The sequence below is a fragment of the Prionailurus bengalensis genome, chromosome C2 (assembly GCF_016509475.1).
Source record: "Prionailurus bengalensis isolate Pbe53 chromosome C2, Fcat_Pben_1.1_paternal_pri, whole genome shotgun sequence".
NCBI lineage: Eukaryota > Metazoa > Chordata > Mammalia > Carnivora > Felidae > Prionailurus > Prionailurus bengalensis.
This window is the reverse complement of record NC_057350.1, coordinates 58,562,031-58,587,492: the sequence shown is the minus strand read 5'-3', so window position 1 is coordinate 58,587,492 and position 25,462 is coordinate 58,562,031. Positions and strand designations below refer to the sequence as shown.

Below are 25,462 nucleotides of genomic sequence, written 5' to 3'. Positions count from 1 at the left end.
ACTCTTTTTATGTATAAAGCAACACAGTACTTCAACAGATATACAGTATATCTGTGGTATTAAAATATCATTGTGTGTGGAGGGAGGGGGAGTGGTGAACAGGATAGAAATGGCTAAAGAGACTCCTTAAGTGATAAAAAAAAAAAAAACAAAAGGCTGAGAAATATCACTCTAGACTGAACTCTCTGGTAGCTAAATGGACATCTGACTTGTCCGGGCTGGACCTCTGGCCCTGCACCTCTTCTTATCCTTAACCGGCATGTCTCTCAATGCCTCCAGCAACTGTTTCTCCATGGACATCCATCCATAAGTTGCCCCAGTACTGGAAGGTTCTCTTCCCTGCTGCCAGAACACTCATAAATTGGGAACCAACTCAATTCCCTCTTGTCCAGTTATCTTCTGAATATTCCCACTAGGCATCTCCAAGTTCAACAAGTAATTTCTCTGCCTCCTCAGCCCCAAAGGACCCAGACTTGACATTTACAAGGTACCAACTGAGCAAGAGGAATGTTCAGTCCTGAGACCCAACTTGATCAATTACCATAGCTCTGAATAAGCTAGATGGAGAGTGACCACAGTGGGTAAGAGCATGGGGTCTGGTGCCAGGTTGCCTAAGTTCATAATCGTGGCTCTCCTGCTTACTAGCTATGGGACCGAAGTGCTGTGCCTCAGTTTCCTCATTTGTGAAATGGAAATAACAACAGTACCAACATCAATGGTTTGTGGTTAAGGTTAGATGATTAAGTCAGGTAAGCATTTGGAAGAGTCCCTGGCCAACAGAATGAGCCCAAACATATCATTATTATTATTTCACTATTAAAGAATTTGTGTCATCTTCCACTTGGATGATATTATCCGGTTTTTAAATAATGTTGTGAAACTTCATTAAACATTTTATATTCAGGATCTACTGTGGCGGTTGAATAGGAAAAATGAAATTAGCAGTTGAACTGATTTATTTTAGGTTACATCCAGAACCAACACCAAAAAGAGGAAGTTCAGGTCATCATATTTACAGTTTAAGTGTAAGCTGGCACTAAACATAAAATAATAAATTATCTCTAGTCTGCTCCCATGTAAATAACTCAGGAATAAATAAACACACTGACTACAGACAGAATTTGAAAGTATAGGAGAGGAAGTTCCAAGGATATTCTTTATTCTTGAACTTTCTATTTTTCATATCATAGCATTAGACATCCTCAAGAGATTTCTGTACTAAAATAAGTACAGAAAAACAAATCCAGCCTCTTTCTATTATTTGAAACGGAAAAAACGGCAATGCCTTCCCGACCCATCAGTGTTCACAAATATCGCTGCAACACTCAAACGCTGAGATACCCATCCAAGAAAAGAATTTTTCCATAATATAGTTTAAACACCAAATACCAGAATCAACAATACTTTCAGAAGTTTCTCCATATTTTCTTACACATTTGAAAATACTGATGCATAGTTCCTAGGCACAGGGGCATGACCAAGTTGATGTTAATTTGCCTCTCTCAATATGCTTCATCACCTCCTAATTTTCTTTGCATGTATGGGCTTTTCAGGCCTCTTGGGCTCACCTGTTTTATTCATAGACTTTTCACTGTTTTAGAAGACATTCTCACCGACATGGGAAGTGGAGAGCACATCCACATAACTCAAGCCTGCTGGGTGAGCCGCTGAGCCATGGATAACAACATTCTCCATCTTCTCACCTGGATATCCCTGCAACTTCAAGGTGTTTGCCAGCCCACACGAGTGAATGCATTCTGAGGGGATTTTGACTCGTGAATGCCAGGTGAAATGAATTTACAAGTTGTTACAGCAAACATTTAGCCAGTGAGCCTTCATAGCGGGGTCATGATAGGGATGTTTGGAACTAATGTCTCACAGTTACCAAAGCTTTTATGTACATGTTTGTGTGTATATGCTGACACTAAAATTGGCCCATCTGAGATGAAATGCAGATAAACTTCTTATTCAGGAGGAAAAAGACACCATGCTACAATTACTTCGAAAAGTATGCTTTTAAGAATCGAAAAAAAAGGCACCACTTCATGGGAAGTATTTTTACTAATATCAACAGAGAGCTTCAAATAAACATAATAATTATTATGCTACATTTCTTTTAAAGACAATTATTATGTTGAGCTCATTTTTTAAAGTGCCATCTAAACTCCACGTAAACTCCAGACTTTTATCAGGACTTAATCGTATCATCTCTATCGACACCTAAGACAGTCTGGTCCATTGCAAGCTTGCTCTTAAAACATATATTGAAAGTGTATGCATTGTCTATTAGGAATGTTAGAATGTTCAATTAGGGCTTGTCTATTTTATCTCAGTTTGAACTTTGGGTCACATGGTTTGTCATTTACATGTTCTTTCCCTGATTATTAGCCTATACCCTGTCAAGTGAGGCCAGAGTAATGCAGGCAGCTTGCAAGAAAACAGATGCAGTTGTTTAGCCAGTTACCCATTGGAGCTGATGCTGCAGAAAATGGCACTGAATGCCAAATTAATTTTGCCAAATTAAGGTAAAATACAGATGCTAAAAAAAAATGTCCAGGGCAAGTTAATAAGATCTGAGCTGCAAGGAAGACTCCTCTCCTTCCCCAAACAGCAAGAACTAAAGGATATTAAGGATACCCAAATGCAAAAGACCACAACCTTGCTTACACTCTATCGTAACAGAGCTACGTCATTCATATGACCAGAAGGTTTCTGGGTAGGAATATAGGCTCAACTAGACCCAAAGTGCAAACAGCAGAAGAGAAGCAATATCATACTTTAAAAAGGGAAAAGATATTACGTGTTTAAGCCAAAGAAAGAGACTAATCTTCTCCCATCTCTTAAGGAGGAAAGGAAGAGAGAACAGATCCCAAATGGAACTGGGATCAGCACCTGAGAGGCCCAGCTGAATAGCTCCTCCAGATACTGTCCGTCCATCTCTGAGGTTCAGAGATGACAGCCTGGTGCCTTGTAAAGCCATTTTATTTAATTAATTTATTTAAAAAATTTTTTTAAATGTTTATTTATTTTTGAGACAGAGAGAGACAGAGCATGAACGGGGGAGGGTCAGAGAGAGGGAGACACAGAATCCGAAACAGGCTCCAGACTCTGAGCTGTCAGCACAGAGCCCGACGCGGGGCTCGAGCTCACGGACCGCGAGATCATGACCTGAGCCGAAGTCGGTCGCTTAACCGACTGGGCCACCCAGGCGCCCCCAATTAATTTATTTTTTAAACATATTTTTTTTATCTTAAGTTTATTTATTTTGAGAGAGGGAGGGAGAGGCAGAGAGAGAGAGAGAGAGAGAGAGAGAAAATCTCAAGCAGCCTCTGCGCTGTCAGTGCAGAGCCTGACATGGGGCTCAAACTCACAAACCATGAGATCATGACCTGAGCCAAAATCAAGAGTCGGATGCTTTGTTAAGTCATTTTAAAGGGTTAAATTTTTTTCTGAGAAAATAAGAGGATTTTATGCCTTGATTTACCTAGAACCCAGATGACTCTGTTCTTCATACAATTTTTTTTTATGTTTCTTTTTGAGAGAGAGAGAGCGCACGAGCGAGCATCAGTGGGGGAGGGGTAGAGAGAGGGGGGAGACACAGAATCTGAAGGATTGGAGACACCACTACTTAATTTTAGAAATGGCTAAACATACACCTCAGTATGCACATGGAACTTATCAGCAAGGCCAAGTTTAGAAAGAAGAGCTATTTAGGAACTACTCACTCCCTTAGCACCAGTGTCCACTCTCAGACTCAGATGGTGACAAGGAATACAAGGGACCCCTCTGGTCCTTCAGAGATCATTGGCTCAACTGGACTCCAGATCCCTTACTGTTCAGCTCTTTCTGTGGACGCCCGCTCAGCTCCTTCTCTGGCATCTTCCTGACTCATGACAGCCAGTTCTGCCAGGACTGTGGGCTCCCAGGGACAGCCATGTGGATGGGTGCACCAGCAGAGCGGGAGCTGAAGGGACCAGTCCACAGGGGACCTTGGGTAAACTGCAAATTTGGTGCCAGATGACACAGGTTCTTACCAGTGACTTCTTATAAAATAGGCAAGATTTTTTTAAAAGAAAGAAAGAAAGAGAGAGAAAGAAAAGCTCTTTTTAGTGTACATAGTAAACTCTTTATCTCAAATATGAACATGTGATAAGGAAAAAAAGGTCCTTTTTAATACATACTCTCCTCTAAGCAGAGTGAGTCCTGGTAACTGTGGTATCTTTTGTTTGCTAAGCACAGCTGAAATATTCATCTTGGGCACCAACGGCTTCAGACACACTTGAAGCAGTATTAAGCGGGGGTGGGACGCGTGAGCTTGGAGACAGAAACTTGGAAGGCCCTGAAGGGCTCTGCTGAGGAAAGGGAGACAGGAGGGTGGAAGGCCCAGAGGAAGGCTGGGAATCCGAAGGGGGAACGAAGAGGGAATCACAGGGGCTGCAGGGCTCAAGGGAGACTCAGGGGAGGGAACAAACCTAATAGGGAGTTTTCAAAGGTGTGGTACTGTCTCAGTTCTGCCTTTTTCTCTAAGTCGAGAACCAGTAGGGTTTAACGAGACAGTGAAGGGGTGCTGCACTATTAAGCTGCTCAAAGCAAACCGTGTCTCTGTCCAGCCCTGCTTATGGCCCCGTCACAGCAGGGCTCCCCTTCGCGGGACTGTCCCTCTCTGCCTCTGGCACCCTGCCTGGGCTGGAGTCTGCAGGCAGGGGGTACACCTGGCTAGGGAGTGGGGGTGGTGCCACATGAAGGTGGGAGAAGGCGGGAAAGCAGGAGGAGGCTTCTCTCTGATTGAGATGGTCTTCAAAAAGATCCCTTTACGAAAAGTCTTTTCTTAAGTATGCTGGAATTAAAACCCTACCACAGGGCTAGCAAGGTTAAACATCCATAAAAGCAAGATGTATAAATTTTAGGGCCATTCTACGGAGAAAGGCAATGTATCAAGACACAAGAGCACAATGCAGAAAAGGAGACAAACGCCAGGAAGAGCGAGTTTCACAAATGCTACTGAGGTCACGAGAGCAGCCACACGATATACTGTTCAATTAATCCATACAAATCCATACAAATACAAATAGGAGGCTTGCAAGTGTGAGTCAGGGAATACCTTTCTGTTAGTTGACTAAAGATTTACGACCACAAGGCGAGTCCAGCTCAAGCTTGCCACTGCCCAGAAGAGCACCGCAACCGTGCAGAGTAGAGCATTCTGGAGCTGACGTGGCACCGCTGCGCATGTGGCTGAGCGTGCTGCTTCCCGCTGTGCGGTGCTGCTGAGCATGTTGTCTCACTGCTGGGACTCACACGCTTCCATTCTGTTCCTCCACAGACAGAGGTAAGCTCAATGAGCTGCCCATAAATAATAAATGCCTTGGCTTCGTGTGTGCATTTGCCTTCTGTAAAGGCACCGGATTCCCAGAAAGGATGAACGACCCCAGGGGCGAGGCTTGCAAGCTCTGAGCAGCCTTTTATCTGTTCTTGGAGTGCCATCATCTAAGGAAACCTCCCAGGGACAGTGGTATCTAGAATAAGCATTTAGAAAACAGAGGCCGGCCCAATCTTTCCTTTCCTTTTCCCCAGTGAGGTAAGGACAAAAAAGATCGAGGATCAATGCATAGGTGACGTGTTCCTTCACCCCACCACCTTTCCGGCTCACCTACTATTGGACTATTTCTCTCAATTTTCCAACAAGCTCCTGAAAGGTACAGACAGAATCGCCAGACTCTGCACTTCCACTAACAATTAAAAGTCAAGTCTCGGGGCACCTGGGTGGCTCAGTCGGTTAAGTGTCTGACTTCAGCTCAGGTCATGATCTCACGGTTCGTGGGTTCGAGCCCCGCATCGGGCTCTGCGCTGACAGCTCGGAGCCTGGAGCCTGCTTCGGCTTCTGTGACTCCCTCTCTCTCTGCCCCTCACCGGCTCACACTCTGTCTCCCTCTCTCTCAAAAATAAATAAACATAAGGAAAAAAAAAAAAGTCAAGTCTCCTTGTAGTGTACGTAATGATATCTCCCTCCCACGTGTATGAAAAGGATGGCTGGGGCGCCTGGGTGGCGCAGTCGGTTAAGCGTCCGACTTCAGCCAGGTCACGATCTCGAGGTCCGTGAGTTCGAGCCCCGCGTCGGGCTCTGGGCTGATGGCTCAGAGCCTGGAGCCTGTTTCCGATTCTGTGTCTCCCTCTCTCTCTGCCCTCCCCCATTCATGCTCTGTCTCTCTCTGTCCCAAAAATAAATAAAAAACGTTGAAAAAAATTAAAAAAAAAAAAAGAAAAGGATGGCTGTGAGAATTACTGGAGGGAGGAAGGAACCTTCGCTCATTGGGGCAAGAACTTGATTTACAGCAGTTCTGCCCAACACTTAGGCTGAGATAGTTTGTTTCACCAAATAAACAGTTAAGGCAAATTAAAATCAAAGGATGAATTCATCCAGCTATTGTTTTTCACCTCTGCTCTTATTGATTTCAATATAGTTACCCCTCTCAAAAAATAAAGACTTCGAAAAGAACTGGGTCAATGACACAAATAAATCCAATTTTCAGACCTTTTTTCAGAGTAGAAACTTTTTCTTTGATTGCTGGACCCTTGGTGCCAGGGACCAGATGTTATCTCTGAAAGAAATTTCACCTATGGGAGAGCCATTTGGCCTAGTTCCATTTAAATTTCCCCATCTGAAGGAAGAATTTATTTTGGACGAATCATATATCGAGTACATATTTCTTTAAAAATTAACTCCTTTTCCCCCTGCCCCTGGAGCTCACGCAAACCTCTTTATTGGAGAGCTAAAAGTATCCCAAAGACAATCTGATGACCTCCCCAGCATTTGCATTCCATTCCTTCATCATGTACTCGGCGGGTGATCCTTGGTAAGGGCTCACGTCTGACAATAACAACTACTTCAATCTGCTGAGTATTTATTATGTACCCAAATGTCCAGCTGGGCATTTTGCTTACACGATCTCATTTTATGATAGGAAAAGATAGGATTCAGTAGGCAGAGAGGGAAAGGATAGGACCTGAGGTCCTGGGTGGGGAAAAATACGTATTTTGGAACAATGCTGGGAGTGTCTGACCACGGCAAACCCCCTCAGGCATAAGGTTCCTCTTAAGAATGTAACAGAGACCACCTACTCCCCCCAGATTTCTCTCAGGAATTTGACAAAAGACCTGACTAAAAATGAGTAGACCATAAAACCTATGACCCACAAGGAATGATGTGGCCTTAGACCGTCCCTCATACAATGGAAACAAGCCAATCAGGAATGGACAACCCAACACCTAGAGTTAGTTACCCAGCCAATAAAGGCAAAATGTGAGAAGGAACAAGGGAGAAGTTGGGGGGGGGGGGGGGGGATGACCAGAACCTTATAAAACAAGGACCCTTTCCTATTATCGGTGGGCACTCACTTTCAAATGCCCCCTCTCTGTAAAAAGAGCTTTCTTACTGTTCTTCCTTTCTAATCTTATACTCTAATAAACTTTTGCCTGCTGCTCATTTTGTGTCCACTTCTTTCTTCATTCTTCCAAGTGGCGAGACCACGAACCCCGGGGATTGAGGTAAAAAATCCCACGACATTTTCATCTCTGCCACAATCCTGCAGGGCAGTGATTACCAGCATTTTACAGATGAGGAACTGAGGGGCAGGCTGGTTTTGCGACTAGTTCAGGGCCACAGAGATCTCAAGTGGCCTGGGACAGAAATCCAAGTCTGTTCAACCAGAATCCACACAAAGCGGCTCTAGGGATATTGTTGCTTCCATATCCTTAATGATTAAATAAGTCAAATGCACTGCATATTTACTTCTGAAAACATGGTGATCGCAGGGTTTGTTTTTAGTGCTAAATACCTGCCCTCATCCCAATGCAGGAACTTGAAGGAGAGATTAAAGTGACTCTCTATTTTGTAAAGATATGAATAATTTCTATGTAGGGACACACGAGGGCACTGTAACCTTCTCTCAGTTGAGGAAACATTTTCTTTGTCGTTCCTCAGCTCAGAGCTTTCAATCCCAGTGCTGGTTCTGCTCTGATTACTTGTGTGAACTTCACATTGCAAATTCACACTGGAGGTTGGTCGCTCCATTTGCAAATTTAGGAAGGTGGGTCAAATGAGCCTTAGGATCTCTTCTTCCTTAAGAACCGGATGATTCCAATTTAGTAACAGTTCACTAACGGAATTCATGACCCTATTTTAACAAGGATTATTAATCATTGCAAAGCAATAAGATACGTTTCTTTCATACTGCCAATACTTAAGCAGAAAATGTGCTTATGGACTTGACTCATCATATTTGCAAGAAGCAAATCAATCCAAGCCTGAGGGGTGGTCTTTTATTTATTTTTGGCTCATCTGAGCATTTTGTGAAGTTGCTGGAGAAATTCCCCTTCACACAGGTGGAGGTCCTCATTTTCCCATCTTGCGATTGGCTAGCGGTGGATCTGCACATTGAACACACTGGCCAGTAGCTCACTTCTTGTTCAACCTTTATGTGACAGCTCCTTTCACTCCAAAGGCTGGCGTTTGATGGCTCTGTGGGACATCTTTATGAAATTTATTGTGGGGACTTTAAAAAAAAACACCTTCATTGTTACTTAGCTCCGCTGAAATTTTTCACAGGGCAGGGTTATTTTAAGATTCATTTGACAAACTGCAGAATGGTCACGATCCAGGGAAGCTCCTCAGCTAGGTCCCCTCAGGAACGAGGGTTTTTTTCTCTGTCCTGTAAATGAAAGACTAAGCTTGGTACTCTGACAGAGGAAAGGGAAAAGGGAGGAGGAGAAATCCAACAAGTAGCAGTCTAAATTACATGAAATGATAGGTTTAAAGGAAATTTGTACATTACACACAGCAGGGAAAGTGAATGAAAACACACCCCACTCTGGAAGATGAGTGTCCTGACAAGCTTGCACACATGCTCAAAGCCTCTGCTGATCTTTTGGTATCAAGGCAGAAAGATTTTTTTCTCTGCTGGAACCTTGCTGGGCGATTACTACACAGACCACTTAAACCACTGGGCTGCTTCTGTTCTGAGTCAATAAAAAGTCTCCTAGATGTTTGGTCTTAAAAAAAAAAAAAAAGATGTGGCTTGTTCAGCCGGAACAGGTTAGCAGGCAGTCTTTCAAACACAACCATCCTCATGGGTACTCAGGCATTAGAGTCCTGGCATGGAAACAAACGCCTCGGATGAAAAGAAAACCGTTCTTTATTACGACCAACAAGAGGAAGTGAAGTTGCAGTCCAGCACTGGGTCAATCTCCATCTCCATAAATGTCTTTTACTCAAGAGCACTTAAATGGATTTGGCAAGATCTAGTTTTTACGGTTCTAGTACTGTTATCAGGACTTTTGTGGCAATTTGCTTAACTTCTCTGAACTTCAAGTTTCTTCATTTGTAAAATGGAGATAATAGCACTTGCATCACTGGGTTGTAAAGCTTAACCAGGTTTACATCAATCAAGTGCAGCAATCTCAGGCACCTAGTAAATGCTTTATACGTGTTGTATAAGTAAGTTCTCCTATTATTTTTATTTTATTTTATTTTATTTTATTTTATTTTATTTTATTTTATCTCATCTCATCTCATCTCATCTCATCTCATCTCATCTCATCAAGCCTTGGGATACCCTGAGAGGACTTTGCTAGGCACTTACAAGATTTTGTCTTACCTTAGGTATTTTTACTTTCTCTTTGTGTCCTAGTTTCTCCTTAAATTAGTTAGAAATATGTGTTCTTTTTCCTTAAATTTTCTGTAGATATTTCCAAATTCCATCTCCCTCTCTTTGACTCCCTCCTTTTTATTTGCGCAAGGTACTTATTCTGAACCAAACACTGAGTATATAGAGGTGACAAAACACTGCCATGTGTAGTGGAAAGACAGGTAAGCAGTCCCAATGGCATACAATGCGTCCCCTAATGGAGGTGTGCTCAGAAATGACACTGAGCTGTTTCTTGCAGGAGGAGTTGTTTTGGGCCAAGTGAAGTGGGGGCTGTCGGGAGGGAGGCTGTGATGTGTGATGGCAGAGGAATGAGCGGGTGCAAAGACTGGAGTTATGAAAAGGGATTGCATTCTCTTTCAGGGTTTTCTCTGGTCCCTAAATTGCCACTGGCTCGCTACAGTCTGCCAGATAAAGCATGAAGTGCTCCACACCACACTGAAAACCTCTCTCAATCTGCCTTAAGTCTGTCTGCCCAGTCCTTTCCCACCTCCTTCTGTCACTCCTTCTCTGTCCCCTGAAGGTACCCTTGTTTTCCCATCTCTGATTTCATTCCTGTGAATGGGATGCCCGTTCTGTGTCTGGGATGCCCGTCTTCCCCATATCAAAATCCTCCCCATCCTCCACCAGCTCCCAGGTGTCCTCCCAGGGCAGCTTAAACCCCATCTGCAAGTACCTGTTCCCTTCCCCAGGTCCCTAGCACACTTTGCTCACTTCTTTACTGTTGCATTCACCACATTCTGCTCTCATTTGCTTTACTTGAACCTTAGTATCTCTCCTACGAGATTACACACTACACCTCGTTAATGTTTCAAAGATTTCCTATAGTATCCAGTATGATGCTAGGTATACATTAGACAATCAACAAGGCTTATTAATAACATAGCTGTGTATCCAAAACTCATGTTTATTTTGTGTTAAGCAACATTCTAAGCACATTGCAGGTATATCTCATTCAATTCTGAAACAACTTTGTTGTGTAGGAAAAAGAATGTAACTTTGCCCAAGGAGAGGGCTGGTCTTTTTCCTTGGCCCTGGGAGGTGAGGTAATCTCTGGAACTCTTGGAATAGCTTGCCTGATATGAGCATCCTTATTTACCTGGGGACTTTGGGGCCACATCAAAAAAATCTAAGGATGAGATTTATGGTAATGGCTTTGAGTCATGTAGATATAGGCTTGACCTCAGAGGGGCTGGATACTGAGGTCAGCCATGTGGAGCCTCAGTACAGACTCTGGACCCCAAGGCTCAGGTGAGCTGCCCCGGCCAGCAGTACTTTGTGCATACTGTCGCCCGTCAATTCCAGGACAGTAGCGCTGTCCATAGCTCCAGGCGATGGGACAACAGAGGTTCCACATTTGGAACTGTGCCTTGTGCACCTCTTCACTTGGACAATTTTAACCAGTAGCTTTTAGCTGTAACAAACAGTAACTGTGAGTATAACAGTTTGCAGTGAGTTGTCAGTCCTTCTAGCAAATTATCTGGCAAAACTGAGGGTGATCTTGAAGACCCCCAAACTGGCAATTGATGTCAGAGTGAGGGCAGATTTATGGACTGTGTTTTCTCTAACCTTGTGCTTATGAAGTAGATACTGTAATTATTTCCATTTTACGGATGGGAAAATTAAGGGACAGAGAGATTACACTTTTCATTCAAGGTAATGTAACTAGTAATTAGGATTTGATCCTAAGTATGCTAAAACAGAACCCTTCTCAACTACTCTGAACTACTTCTTTACCCTGTTTCTCATGTGTATAAAAACTAAAAATAGAGATAAAAAATATTAAGAACAGACCTAAAAATGAACATGTCTTTAGATGATGAAAATGTTTAGGGCAGCTTTTATAGAAAGCATCTTGTGTTATGGATCAGGTATTTCATCTCTATGAATGTGGAAATGTGATATGAACAAATTGTAATTTTGCATGTTAAAGTAGGTCTGTTGGCCTGAGCTTAGGACATACCCATTTGCAAAGTTATATATAAGAAATGGGCCTTGTGGTTACGGGATATAGCAAAAGATTTGCTTAAAAAAAACAAAACAAAACAGAAAACCCTCACAGTCCTTGGAAATAGATTCATTGTCCCCTGCCTTTTCATTTTAATTACCTGTATGTGACCCAGGTCACAATCATTTGTCTGTGAGCTCACTGACTCCGCCAAGTAGATTCAACCACTTTTCTCGTTGTGCTCCCACGGACTTTTGTCCACACGTGATGAACCTGGGACACTGTGTGGCAGTTATCTCCATATCTGTCACTGCCATCTGACTGTGAGTTTTTCAGGGTGGGAGCATATCTTATCACACCCATACCCCTACAGTTCCTAAGTTTCTGGCATATAGTAGGCACCGAATAATACATGTATGTAGAATAAATGCAAGCATGATTGCTTGAATGGACAGATGAGAGAGTTGCCTAGGGCAGGTAAGCCTAGGGACTCTGATCCTTTCCCAAACTTCTCTTTGGTCCATCCATCCTCTTTAAACAGGCTGAGTTCACTGTCTACACCTCCTCACCCCCAGCACCTATATACCTTGTTCCATTTATCTCCATCTGTCCTAGCTTGAGTTATTTGGGTCAACGAGGAGGAATATGTCAGAAAACACACAGGACAAAAATAAACCAAAAAGGATGACTAAAGGAGGAGCTATAATAAAACACTGAATTGAACAATTTAAAAGGAAAAGTCCCAGAGAGTAGATTTCCTGCAACTTATGCCTGTGTAAAGTATCTTCTAATAACATCTCTAATAACATTTCTAATAGCATGGGTCTCCCATGTCACACACCTGAATTAGGTCCTTGGGGAAAATACAGCATTTGTAGAGAATTTGACTCCATGCTGACAAGTGCAGAAAGGCTGAGGCATCTTTGGCCTTTACAGAATCAAGTCAACATGAGTCCAAGGCTCGAGATCAGGGGACCATTTAGCGGACTCCCAAACCACAGAATAACATCTTTAAACCTTGTTGGCCCAAAGGGATAAACTTTACCTATCCGATTGGATTATTTTCCTTAGGACATGTGGTAGAGTATTAATAATAACTGTCAATCTGCCTGGAAAATCTGAGAGAGCCATGTGGCCAATTTAATTTTTAATCAGGTGCCTACTGAATTCAGAATTATTCACGAGGCAACAAAGCAACTGGGTAAGGCAAAACACTGGAAAGCAGAGGATGCTGATCAACTTCTTTTTATGCGCTCAGAAGCCAAGAGGCATCCCACTGCCTGAGGACCAATATTAGCCCAGGAATCCAGAGAGCTACTCCTGGTCTACCCCTCCCTGGCTGGATGAGCTAGACAGTTGGAGTAAATCAGGGATTTTAGTGGTGCTTTTCAGACCTGGAATGTTGTCAAAAGAGGTATTTATATGTCAAACAAATACAAGCAGGGCTTGTTAAAGGTCTGCCCCAACAGTCCCCACTTCTGGCCTTGAGGAAGGAGTCCTGAGGGGCACCAAGCCTCACAGGGGCTCTGCGGGGCACCATGAGAATCCAACTGCCCTAGTTATTCTCTGAATTGGCCCCAACATCCTAGGGTTTATGTGAATCAAAGGGGTTTCAATTCCGTGTATGGGAGGCATTAAAAAAAATTTTTTTAATGTTTATTTACTTTTGAGAGAGAAACAGAGACAGAGTACGAGTGGGGAGGGGCAGAGAGAGAGGGAGACACAGAATCCAAACCAGGCTTCAGGCTCTGAGCTATCAGCAGAGCCCGACGCGGGGCTTGAACCCATGGACCAGGAGATCATGACCTGAGCCGAAGTCAGACGCTTAACTGACTGAGCCACCTGGGTGCCCAGCACCCAGTCCTCTACAGATGGATGGGTATCTATTTTCTTTTGAAAGACTCTTCCTCAGATAATCCAGTAGACTCTGATCCCCACCCCAAAGTAAGAGATTGTATAGGTAATTCATTAATCAGAAATTTTTTCTCTATTTTGCTAATTATCACTCTGCTTTGTATCTGAACAGATGGCATCATCATTGGTAGAGTAACACCTCACAAAGGGCACTTGATCATCCCCTGATAAGCCTTCTCAGTTCTAAGATAATCACATTCTCTTTAACAACTTTTCAGTTTTTAACACAAAAATAAGACTAATACAAATGTTCAGGGGAAAAGTAGAAAATGTTTAGGGCAGAAGAAAAACCTATATTAAACTAAATATTCTACTACAAAATTCTCCTGCTTTTATGAAGCCTTTAGTGTAACCCTAGATATGAGTGTGTGGCATAAATGGGATGTGATGACGTGGTAAAGTTACTAAAGCTTCCATTTCACAGCTGGTTTTTGCTGGAGTGCACAGAGCTAACCTCGACTTCCGCCCCCAAACTGCCACTATAGTTGAAGAAATCATTAAACGAGACATGATAGAATTCATGCAGAATGAGTGAATGCTAGATGAGCTTCCGAGGGTTGCTTATTTGGGACTAGAAGTTCAGGACAGAGTTCCTGAACAAAGTAAAATTATATATATATGATTTTACATATATATATATTACTTATATATATATTACTTATATATATATACACACATACATACATATATACAAGGCACTAATTTCAAACTCAAATCATCTTATATTAGATATAATAGTAGCTGTGGGTGAGGGTAGAGGGTTGGGCAAATTGTGAAAAGTAAGATTGAGCTCTGCAATAATTTCCACTGGGTGCTGTCTATGCCCTTCTCCCAATTCTGGTAAGTCCCAGAGGTACCTCGACCTCAGCATGTCCCAAACTAAGCACACCTGCTTCCCTCCACCACCTGTAACTTGCTCCTTCTTCTCTGCCCCTATTTTCACCCTCCAATGAATTGCCAAGTCCTATGGATACTTGCTCCAGTATATCTCCAGTGTCTCCCCTTTTCCTTCATGCACACTGTCCCTGTCCTCAGGCCCACATCTCCTCCCGCTTGGATGGCCTCATCAACAACCTCACTCCCAACTCTAATACATTTCGTGGACTGCAGCCAGAACGGTCTTTCCAAAACATGAAGCTGACCTTGTCATTCACCTTCTTAACATGCCTTATTAGACCTCCCTGTGTCTTGCCGCCTTATTCCTTGCTCCTCTCCTCCTTGCAAATGACAGTACAACTAGTGTGAACGATTCTGGTGTGTTTAGTGGGTCACTTTCGTAGAGGTCTTCGCCCATATTGCTTCCTCTCCTAGAACACTTCTCCTTGCTTCTCTTATCCTGGGGGCTAATTTCTGTGCATCCTTCCAACTGAAGTTTATTCAACACTTCCTCTAGGAGGCCTCCCTAGACTCCCAAGTCTCGGTAAATGCTTGTTATATGCTCTCTTCAGCAGTAACTTCTACTTCCCTAATCATTCTACATAGCATATCATAGTATATCATAGTATATTGTGTTAGAACTACTTGAGGTTTTGTTTTGTTTTGTTTTGTTTTTTAGGAAAGCAGTGACTCATCACATCCAGTATAACCGCTCGATTAAATGTCCATTTCTCCAACTAGAGTGTAAGCTCTTTGTAGGCAGGAGCAGCGTGTAATGATCATCACTGAACCGCTAGTGTCTAGGAGGGGGCCTGGCATGTGAGAGGAAATCGATATGTATGTACTAAATAGAATGAAAGAAATAAGTTTCCCATATTATCCCTCAGCATTCCTAATAACTGATGTGTCACTTTGTTTCTATTCATCCGTATGAGATTATTTGAGGGCTTTTCATCCATTCCTGACCAAGTCTTTCAATGGCTGCTGTTTGCCCTGGGATAATGTTTCAGGTTTAATCTAGCATGGCACACCAGGCTCATTAGCCTACTTTCCCCGCCTCGTCTCTGTTCCTTTGTTTAAATGAAATCTATGTTCTGACCACACCAGACTCCTTGGGTTTCCTCAAGGTCACGCTAATCTCTCGCTCCACAGTACCTCTGCATTGTGACAATCTTCCCTCTACCTGTAACACCTGGCTATTCACTACTTGCTCTTTGATTCCACAAAGGTCATCCCTTGAAAGCCCAACTGACTGGGCTTCCTGCCTCCTACCAGCGACGGAAGTGGGAACCGGCTTTCTGAGTGTTACAGCACCCCACTCATTCTTCTCCCTAGGGTTTGAATTTTGACTTTCTTCTAAGATCATAATTTCATGAAGAGAAGGGAGAAGAATCTTCTGCTGTCCATATTCACCTCATCTAACACAGCACCTGGCACAAAAGGTGCTCAACGAATATCCTTTGAGTACATGATTTTCCTTGAAATGAATACATTTTTTCAAATGTAGGTAATGAAAACCAAAATTAAGCACCTGCAATTATTTTTAGCCAAATTGACACAATGTGCTCACGTATTTCTTATGAAGATCCATATGGGCACCTCTTATCAGGTCAATGACCTGAACTCCAACCCAGGGACGAAGGAGGGCTACTGTCTTCACCTTTATCTCTGGCATTTTTTCATCCAGTTTCAATTATACTTTACAAGAATATTGCTTCCAACAAAGAAGCCTTCAAATCATACATGTTCATAAAATATTCATCTCAATCTGACAGAGTCTAAGAACTGTTCAGTTCCACCATTACTGCAGACTGCTGTGCACCCCAAGACGTTAGCTTTACAGGGTACAAATGCTTCCTACTTCTGTCTTTATTTTGATCTTGTCAGGTCTGTACAGAGGAAAAAATTACTGACAGAACGTTCTCTGGAAAAAAATAATACCTTATAGCCAATAGTTCTAGGATAATTGGAAATTCAAAAACAACAACAACAACACCTGTCATTCTCTTAGAAAATTCCAGCTGCTTAGTAGAAGATGCATCCAAGGAAGACTGGCTGACCCTTCATGGTTATCACAACCTATATCTCCCCCTTAGAGCAATGCAAGGCCTCTGGGGCCAAACCCATTTCATCTTGGAGCTACCAGAGGCCTACTAATGTAATCCTCCACCAGCTGATTGATCCTTCTGGGCACTCAGCAATAGAATCCAAATTCCCATAGCTGAGAGAAGGTGAAGGGCCCTCGCTGCTCAACCAGGTACAGAGCTACTCAAACCCACCCAGCCAGTTCGGTTCTCCATGTGTGTTCAAATCCTTTCCCTCCCTCCCTCCTTTCCTCCTCCCTACCTCCCTCCCTCTCTCCTCTCTCTCTCTCTCTCTCTCTCTCTCTCTCGCTCTCTCTCTCTCTCACACACACACACACACACACACACACGCACACACACACACACACACCTACTACAATGTCTATAAATAATCCCTCCTCTGAAGACCTGGTTTGAAACTCTAATTAGGGTTACTCAGCATTTGTAAAGAGGTCCAATCTTTTCCCAAAGGCAAAGCATCTCACTAACATTCCTTCCAGTGTGCCTGAACTTAGAAGTTCTTAGGGGCCTGGGAGAGACTGGAGCCAACCTGTCCCACAGAGATGGGGGCAGTGGGTGGCGGGGGTGGTGGTGGTGGCCAGATCAGCTTATGTGATAGAAGCCGATTCTCAGCTTCAGAAGCAAATCTGAAACAGCAGCCTGTAGTTGAAGGCCGTGGGCTCCTAGGATTTGAGAGGTCAGTAGGAATGTTTTGCAGGATCTTTATCAAGGGAAAACAGTAAGAGGCATGAGAATTTGGGCTCTTCTGAGGGTGAGGCCAAGGTCAGAGCTCAGTGTGCCTGCACTGGGCAGTGGGTGGTGGTGTGTGTGTTTGGAGATGGTGAGGTTATTCTGATGGCTGCGGAGAGAGTTATAAAGTATGTAAAAAGACCTATTCAAAGGAAAGCATTCTGTAACATCCCTACGCCGGAGCTGGGAGCACAATGACTAGGCAAGGAGGGCCAGTGATGGGGAAATGAGAAGAGCAGAAGAGGAGTTCCCAGTGTGGTCCTGTCAAAGAGAGTTGTGTCTTTTCCAAAGTCTTTGGATGGCTGCAGATGACAAAGTTGGACAGCTGAATGTGAGATGAGAGGACACAGTAAGTAGCTGAAGAGGAGTTTCTGGCTCTCTTGGTCAGCCCTCATCCTGCAACTTACAGCTCCTTTGGTACTCACATCCCGGGCAACCCTCCAGGTACCCTTCCCTTAATTCTAAGTCCCTTGAGGGGATGACCAGGTTATCCTGATCTGATCAGACAGGGAACACTGAGCCACATGGCTTAATTGGAAGGTCGGCTCCTTAACTAGACTGCAAATTACTTTAGGGTATGGATTGATCTTATACTTTTTCTTGGTTGTCCATTCCAGGTGCAGGTTTTTAATAAAGGACCATCATAATTAATTTTCTAAAGACACATTATTTTGTGACAGAAACTATCCTAAGCGCGCTACATGAATGAATTTATTTAATTGTCATACTAACTAAATGAGGTAGTGCCATTATTATCTTTGTTTTACAGAGAAGAAAACTGTAGCACAGAGAGGTTAAGTAACTTGCCCAAGGTCACAAAGTCATGAGGGACAGAGTTGGGGTTCAAATCCAGACAGAGTGGCTCTAGCATTAATGCTCTAAACCAATCCATGGTTCTGCTTCTTACAGACACGTGTGATTCTTGAATTTCTCGTGGCTTTTGTGTGATTGGGGGGCAAGGGTGGGGAAATCTAAGGATGTGATGAGCTTTCTTAGAATTAGAAGAAACAGCTACTGATAAGAACACCAAAGTCATAGCCTCTTTTTATTACTCACCATTACCACCCAGAGGAAAAAAAATGAAAACCAACTAAAACTATTCTCACTTAAGAGTCCATTTTGGTCCCATTAGATTGTTTTGCTTGATTGGGTCAATCCTGGTAAACTCAGCTTGGTCCTTGGTTTTCCACAGCCTCAAATCCTGTAGGAGGATGGGTTTCTTTCTAGGGCCAACTCATGGTTCATGCTACCCTCAAAGCAGAGCCAACCTAAACTTCTTGTACCACAGTGTATGTTATGCTGTTTTGGGTCCCCAAATCTCTGTTAGATGCACCAGACCTAATCCAACTTCCCAAAGCAGGATTTCAGTAATGATCCTGCCCCTGTAATAATGTTGTCTACATGTCATGTGTGTGGGATGTGAGAAGAGCTAAAGAAATCACCAGGTGGCCAAAGGCAGAGCTGCATGGGACATGGGACAAGGATAGAATTCCAGAAAGGTAAAGAAGGGGATGATCGTCAGTAAGATGAGAACGGAGAAGGGTCTGGGAATTGGAGAGCACTGAGGAGCATCTGAGCAAGGGCTGACACTGGAAAGGGAGAGGCCAGGTCAGTGGAAGAAAGGTGAAGAGGGGAATGAGAAATGAGAGCAGACTGAGGCTGAGGCCAGACAGGTAACACGAGAAGCTGAAATTTGACAAGGGAAGAAAGGAGGCAGAGAGGATGCCGGGAGAAAGAATTGTTCCTAGGACAGAAGTTACATCAGAATTCTGCATCTGACCCTCCTGACCATTTTGCTCTGCCTCAGAATTTTCATTTTTTTTACATTTATTTATTTATTTATTTGAGAGACAGAGAGAGACAGAGCACAAGTGGGGGAGGGGCAGAGAGAGAAGGAGACACAATCCGAAGCAGGCTCCAGGCTCTGAGCTATCAGCATGGAGCCCGACTCGGGGCTTGAACTCACAAACCGTGAAATCATGACCTGAGATGAAGTTGGATGCTTAACCCACTGAGCCACCCCGGTGCCCCCAGAATTTTCATTTCTAACGGGGCTCAGTGATGAGCCTATCGAGAGCTATGGGAACATTATGCAGAAGTAACAAGAAATGGTCAGAAAACATTCAGGTTGCTTCATATGGTTTTTTCACCACATAAGCCTCACTGACCTATTCAGTTTAGCTCTGATCACAATGGAACAGGACGGTGGCTGTGAGCAAGCCACTCTCCAGCATCCTTACTCCCCAGTTCCATGCATTCCATTATTCACTCATCATCAATGACCAAGATACCTCCCTGTACTAGGGGCTTGGATTATAAAGAGAAATCAGTCATACTCTCCGTGTACGAGTTGTTCATAGACGATGTGGAAGACAGATAGCTAAAAATAATAATGTGATTAGAAGTGCGAGGAGACAGGTACTAACAAAGCATTACTGGGAGGCAAGAAAGTCAGTCCTTCAACCACTTCCCGTATATACCCCCATCCCTTACCTTAATTGGCTCATTTCACCAGGAAAGTCCCCTTCCAACCCAGATCTCCTAGCCACATCCCTTGAAATTTTGACCATTCTTCAAATCTCAGGTTAAATGCCATTTTTTTCAACAAAGCAGTTCCTCATCTGAAAAGTAGGGACTAATGGGAATTAATCTTCCTATTCCGTGTGCCTCTATAACACCTTTTTTTATCTCTGTTTTAATATTTACCCCAATCATTTTTCATTATGTACAGTAATATATGTATATAAAGCTACATCATAAGCTCCTTTACACTAGGGTTGATGCCTGATTCATCTTTGGGTCTTCCCCCAGGCCTGAGCACGGAAGTTTCTTAAAATGTACTCAGGGTCAGCTTATCTAGAGCCACTAATCTACAGTCCCTTTTAGGATGCTAAAGTGAGAGGGCCTTGCTTCATTTTGGCAATTGTGAGTACTTGTTTGCACATGCCAAAATCATCTCTTGTTTTAAAGAGGCCTAAAAGCAATGGCTTTTAGACCTAACATAAGTCATTCTTCCCATCTCTTTTCTCATTTAGGTAAAGAACAGGTATTAAAAAAAACCAAAACCTCCAATTAATCAAAATATTTTTAATTTGGAAAAGACTCTATATTTAATTTAACCCAATGTCTTAATTACAAATGAGGAAACTAAGTCCCGAGCAATTCAGATACTTCTTCAGTATCAAACAGCCAGAATCAACAATATCAAATTTCTTAAGTTCAAGGCTCTCTCCAATAGACTAAAGAGTTTACCTTCAATAAAAAGAAGGGGGAAAGCATGGTTTAAAAGAGAAGAAATACACTAAAATACAAAAAAAGAGTTCATTTAAAAGCTATGGAAATTACAGAAAAAATTTTTCTTACCAGTCCATTTGTCCAAAAAGAATATCATGCTTTCATTAACATCAGTGAAAATATATGTAGATTGTGAAGCCTAATTTAAAAATCTGATTTTTGCAATTTCCAGATCCTTTACCTTTGGGGTCTCCAGTCATTCTAAACACTTGGCAATGAGATTCATTCTGAGGTTCTTGTCCGGTATATTTCAATATATTTGGGTGATGTTGGCCATTAACAGGTGTCCTTAACAGTTGTGTAAGTAAAATAATACATCAAGGCTTTGTTGAGAGGTGCACATTCACACATGTTCTCTCCCATCACGACTTAGGCAAATGCAGCCGATGCACTTGAATCTAACAGTTTACTCGATTCCAGTTCTGTTATTGCCTTTTCTCTGACCTTTCCCAGGTCATTGCTGTCCCACCCCCATCCTGACAGATTTGACACAATCTACAGACATCCCACATCGTCGGTCAGACACAGGAGCACACGCCCACATACATACCACACAAAACAGATTTAAGCAATACATTTGAATTTGAAACTTACTGGGTTTTAGTTTTAAACAGGGATACTTCTGTACCTATATATATACACACACACACACACACACACACACACACACACACACTCACACATATATCATATAAAATACATATATACATATGAAATTATAAACATGAAAATATATATTACTCATATATATGATATTTATACAAATATGAGTGTCTATCTCTTCCCAGTGATACATAATCACTCAGATAAAGACCACCTGATTTTAAAAATTATTTCATTGCTGCAGAGGACAGTCTGTGAAAACTGGTTTTTAGCTAGAGACTACCACCCCCTCCCCCAATACACACACACACACAGCTGCTCTGCCCTTTCCAAGGCCCCCCTCGGAGGCACAGGGATAGTGTATGGGTTTGGAGCCAGCTAGATAGGGGCTTGAATGTTAGTACTGTTATTCACTATTTGTGTGATCTTAAAAAAAATTAACCTCTCTGGACAAGAACGTTCTTATTTCCAAAATGAGGATGTTAGTACCTATCTTGGAGGTGTAAAGATCTGAGGCAATGTTTGCCAGTGGGTGCTGCAGGTTAGTGCTTAGTAAATAATAACTATTACGATGAAGGTGATTATGGAGGGGAAGAGGGTGAGGGCAGATGGGGGAGGAAGATGATGAATACCACTTCCTGAATGCCTTCTGTATTTCAGAATTTCTCAGCAAGCCTTGGCAGAGCTTGACTGCTAGCCATTAGCTAGGGGATATTAAGCTTGAGGTAGGGGAAAGAAAAGCGGTGGGGAGGGGGCAGGGCTGGGTGGGGGTGGGTCCATAAATGGCTAGCACTTAATATGTGATTTTCCTGTGTTGGACTTATGCAGACATATACTCAAGCCCCTTCCACTGCTGGGAAAAGGGCATTCACAGAAGTGAATTCAGCATGCTGGGGAGTCAGAGGACTCAAGGTCATTTTTCCTTTCTCTCTCTCTCTCTCTCTCTTTTTTTTCCCCCTGCATAGAAGGACCAGACTTCACAAAGCAGGGTGAACAAATCCTGTGTCTTCCATGGTGGCTAATCATAGCATTTCCAGTTACAGCATCAGGCTCTGGCTGTTTTGCCCCCCTCCCCTGGTAATTCTAGTAATTCTAGAGAGATACCCTGTAGATTGTAGAACAAATGCCCAGCTCCCTTCTGGAGTCACGGTGTCAGAGTGCAAGGCCACAGGCAGAGCTGCTGCTGTGCTTTGAGCCGTCCAAAGTACAACAGGAAGGAGGAAGCTCCAACCTACCCCGGACATGCCCAGAATGACAGAGCCATTTAGGGCCTGCCTAAGATGCCATGCTGTTTGCAAACACATACTACCTGCCACACCATCTGACCAAACAATTCCACCGGAAAGCCCGAAGACAAATGACTAATGTTAAAAGAAGCCTGTGCATCATCTCAGTGATGACTCCACAGGCGTCAATTAAACACGGAAAAGACCTGTTCAGGAGCATGACCATCAGGCATTTCCCAAGGAGCTATAGTCAATGGCTGATAAAACACAAGTGATCATAACCATAAAGAGATTTAGCAGCCCTCTCTTTGCTCAAAAGCAACAAGAGCCCACAGGGACAATGAACCTGGAAGACCTCCAAAAGAAGAGGCAAGTAAGGAAAAGGCTGCATCTGAAGCCAGCCCCGCTCTTCCTCATGCATAGAAAGCAAAGATCTGGGTTGCATGAGGTCATCTTTTCAGCCACTAAAAAATCAGACTGCTCCCAGGGATGCCTGGGAGTTTGTCTGGTAGTCTAGGGGTGAACATCAACTGTTATGTCTCCAGGTGGGAGAAACATTGGCAGTAGTCCCTCCCCTGCCCCTAGGGGTACTTTTCAAGTTGAGGCGGCTGGAACTTTGTCCAGCACAGCAGACCAGGATCACTGTAGGCCACACGTCCTTCCCTAGAAACCATGCTTTAACCAGCCTTTGAGTGGAAGGAAGAGGACACATTTAATAAATTTAATGAGAGTGATGCCAAGGCATAAAACCCCCAGGCGAGAAACAGTGGCTGGAGCAGAAGTGCTTTTCAAGGCTTTAGTTCTAGATCAGTCAGGCAGACACCTGTATATATAGAGAGAAATCTTCAAACACCAGCTCATCACACCTAATGACTGCCTGTGACCTCTGATGAGCATTTGTATTCTCTAATTCTGGCTTTTCCAACAGCAAAAACATGTGTCTTTATACTCAGTCCTGGTTCTGAACCTGTTCTCTAATGCTAATCTTTGTTTACTTCGTTTCTTTGTTTGTTTGTTTTTCGTATATGCAAGGTCAGATGAATGAGACACGAAATACTTTTCAGTTTTGATTTTGATCCAGATCGAAAATTGTTAATGGCTCTTTATTCATTACTCTTGAGCTCTCCTTTTTTCTTTAAGTGATTCAGGTAAATGCACCCCTCATGTGGCCTGGTTCCAACATTAAGAATGTAACATTCTTAGAATGAGGCTATCAAGTAAAAACAAAACCAAACAAAACCAAAAGACCCAAACAAACAAATAAACAAAAAATGGTGTTCCATTCTTCTGAGTCTCTTTTGCCAATGATGCAGTGTACTTAAATCTGTTTATGGCAGCTGCTTCAGTGTTAAGTTTTTGGTTGGAAATAAAAAGAGGTTTGGTAAGGTCACTGACAATTATTTTCTCAGCGCAACAGAAAAGCAACCCAATCCATTAATGACACTAAAATGGCAGAAGCAAACACAGTGGGAACAAGTAGGAATAGAAGAGTACCTGGGATTGCCAGATTGGAAAGGGGGACGTTGTGGAGGTGAGGGGGGAGCGAGGCCATCCAGTCGGCATTGCAGACCTCCGATGATGTCTTTGTCCCGGTGGGGTTGGGGGAGCAGATGGTCCCCATCCTGAGTTTCCTCCTTACCTTCCTAACTGCTAGCATCCCTCTTTGTCAGTCAACAAACTGCCCGGTGCCACTCACTCCGTGATCATCATGGTCCAGACTTTAGACATTCCAGGGCCACCTTTGTCACGCCAGTCTTGCCAAAGGGCCTTCTGCCTGGGAGACGGGGCAAATAGATGGTTCCCTACCCCCCACACCCACCCCCCAGCACCCGCAGTCCCCACCCTCTCTGGCCCAGCCACTGTTCCACTCCCTTAATCTGCTCAGACCTGGCTCCGTTAAACTTCTTACGTTCCCCTCTGGAGCCGGGGTTAGGTAGGCCCCTAGAGATAAATCTTACAGAAACTGAACGTCCGACGAGCAGCCACGCCCGGAGCCACTCACACGACAGGTGCCCACACGGCACACAGAGAAGCCGGTGGGTCTACACACACGTGAGCGCCCGGCCGCAACATCACGAGCCAGATTTACCCCGCTAGTGTGTCACTGGGCTGGCACCGAAGCTGGGCCTGCCTACTACTCCTCCCCCGGCTTCTCAGCACACACTCCCCCTGCCCTGTGGCTTCCCGAAGGCGCTCAGAAGTGTAACCGGCGGCACCCGGACTCCCTGCAGCCCCGCCCCGCACTGCCGGGCAGATTTGCCGGGCTACGCGGCCCGTGATTGGCCGCTGGCGGAGCGCGCTCCGATTGGCTGGCGCCCTCCCGGGCTGCCCCTCCGAGCGCTCCCACCCTTCCGCGGCCGGGTCCCCTCCCTCCGCTACTCCTGCCTCAGTGAAGCTAGGCAGGCGCCGCTGCGGGGACTGCAGGCAGGGAAACTTGCTGGCCTGGGCTGGTCAGACCTCAGACAGGTCTTACCTCCGGCCTTCCACGCAGCCAGCACTCAGATGTTGAACACGACCACAAATGTCTCTTTCCTTCCTTCTTTCCCCTAGACACACACACGCTGACAATTACATAGAACGTATTACACTTTCCATAAACCACAGAGGCAGCAGACATACGGGAAGTAAAGAGGCTGAGAAACGTGCAATATCTCATACTTGGATGACAACGTCAAGGATGGTTTGTTTCAACCGTTACATAATGAAGATTCACTTGCCCCTTTTCCCCATTTTACGGAGGAGGGGATCGTGATAACTTACATTTGTATTATTTTGTTATTTGAAACCTTCTTGCAAATTCTTTCTTCTATTTGCTCTTCACACTACCCACATAAGGCAGGGAGGGTTGCTGGGGCATTCAGGGAGCAGTTCCTATGTCGGCACTAGTTGGAAATGGCACTAGTTGGAAATCGTATTTTGGAATGAAATCCTCAAGCCCAGAGGCTTTGTAGGCACACAAACCCATTTCCATGCTTTCTGCAATATTCCCTATTCCTTCAAATGGTACTTTTTCATGGTGGTAAACTATAGGGTCTCTAATGACTTGAGAACATTGGACATTGATAATCA

General features: G+C 43.7%; 1 protein-coding gene across 3 annotated transcripts in view; it reads right to left on the bottom strand.

Annotated features, from left to right (window-relative positions):
- Positions 1–24,621, bottom strand: part of PLCXD2 (phosphatidylinositol specific phospholipase C X domain containing 2) — a 50,803-nt gene extending 26,182 nt beyond the window's left edge. Inside the window, exons 1-2 of one of the 3 annotated variants that reach the window (XM_043594157.1) lie at positions 24,281–24,621; positions 23,888–24,167 (exon numbers count right to left, since the gene is read on the bottom strand). In XM_043594157.1, the coding sequence (XP_043450092.1) occupies positions 23,888–24,050 (163 nt within the window). In that variant the 5' untranslated portion in view covers positions 24,051–24,167; positions 24,281–24,621. Of the gene's footprint in view, positions 1–23,887 lie in introns of all 3 variants that reach the window. The other 2 variants (XM_043594156.1, XM_043594155.1) reach the window with 2 other exon arrangements.
- Positions 24,622–25,462: the final 841 nt, after the last annotated feature.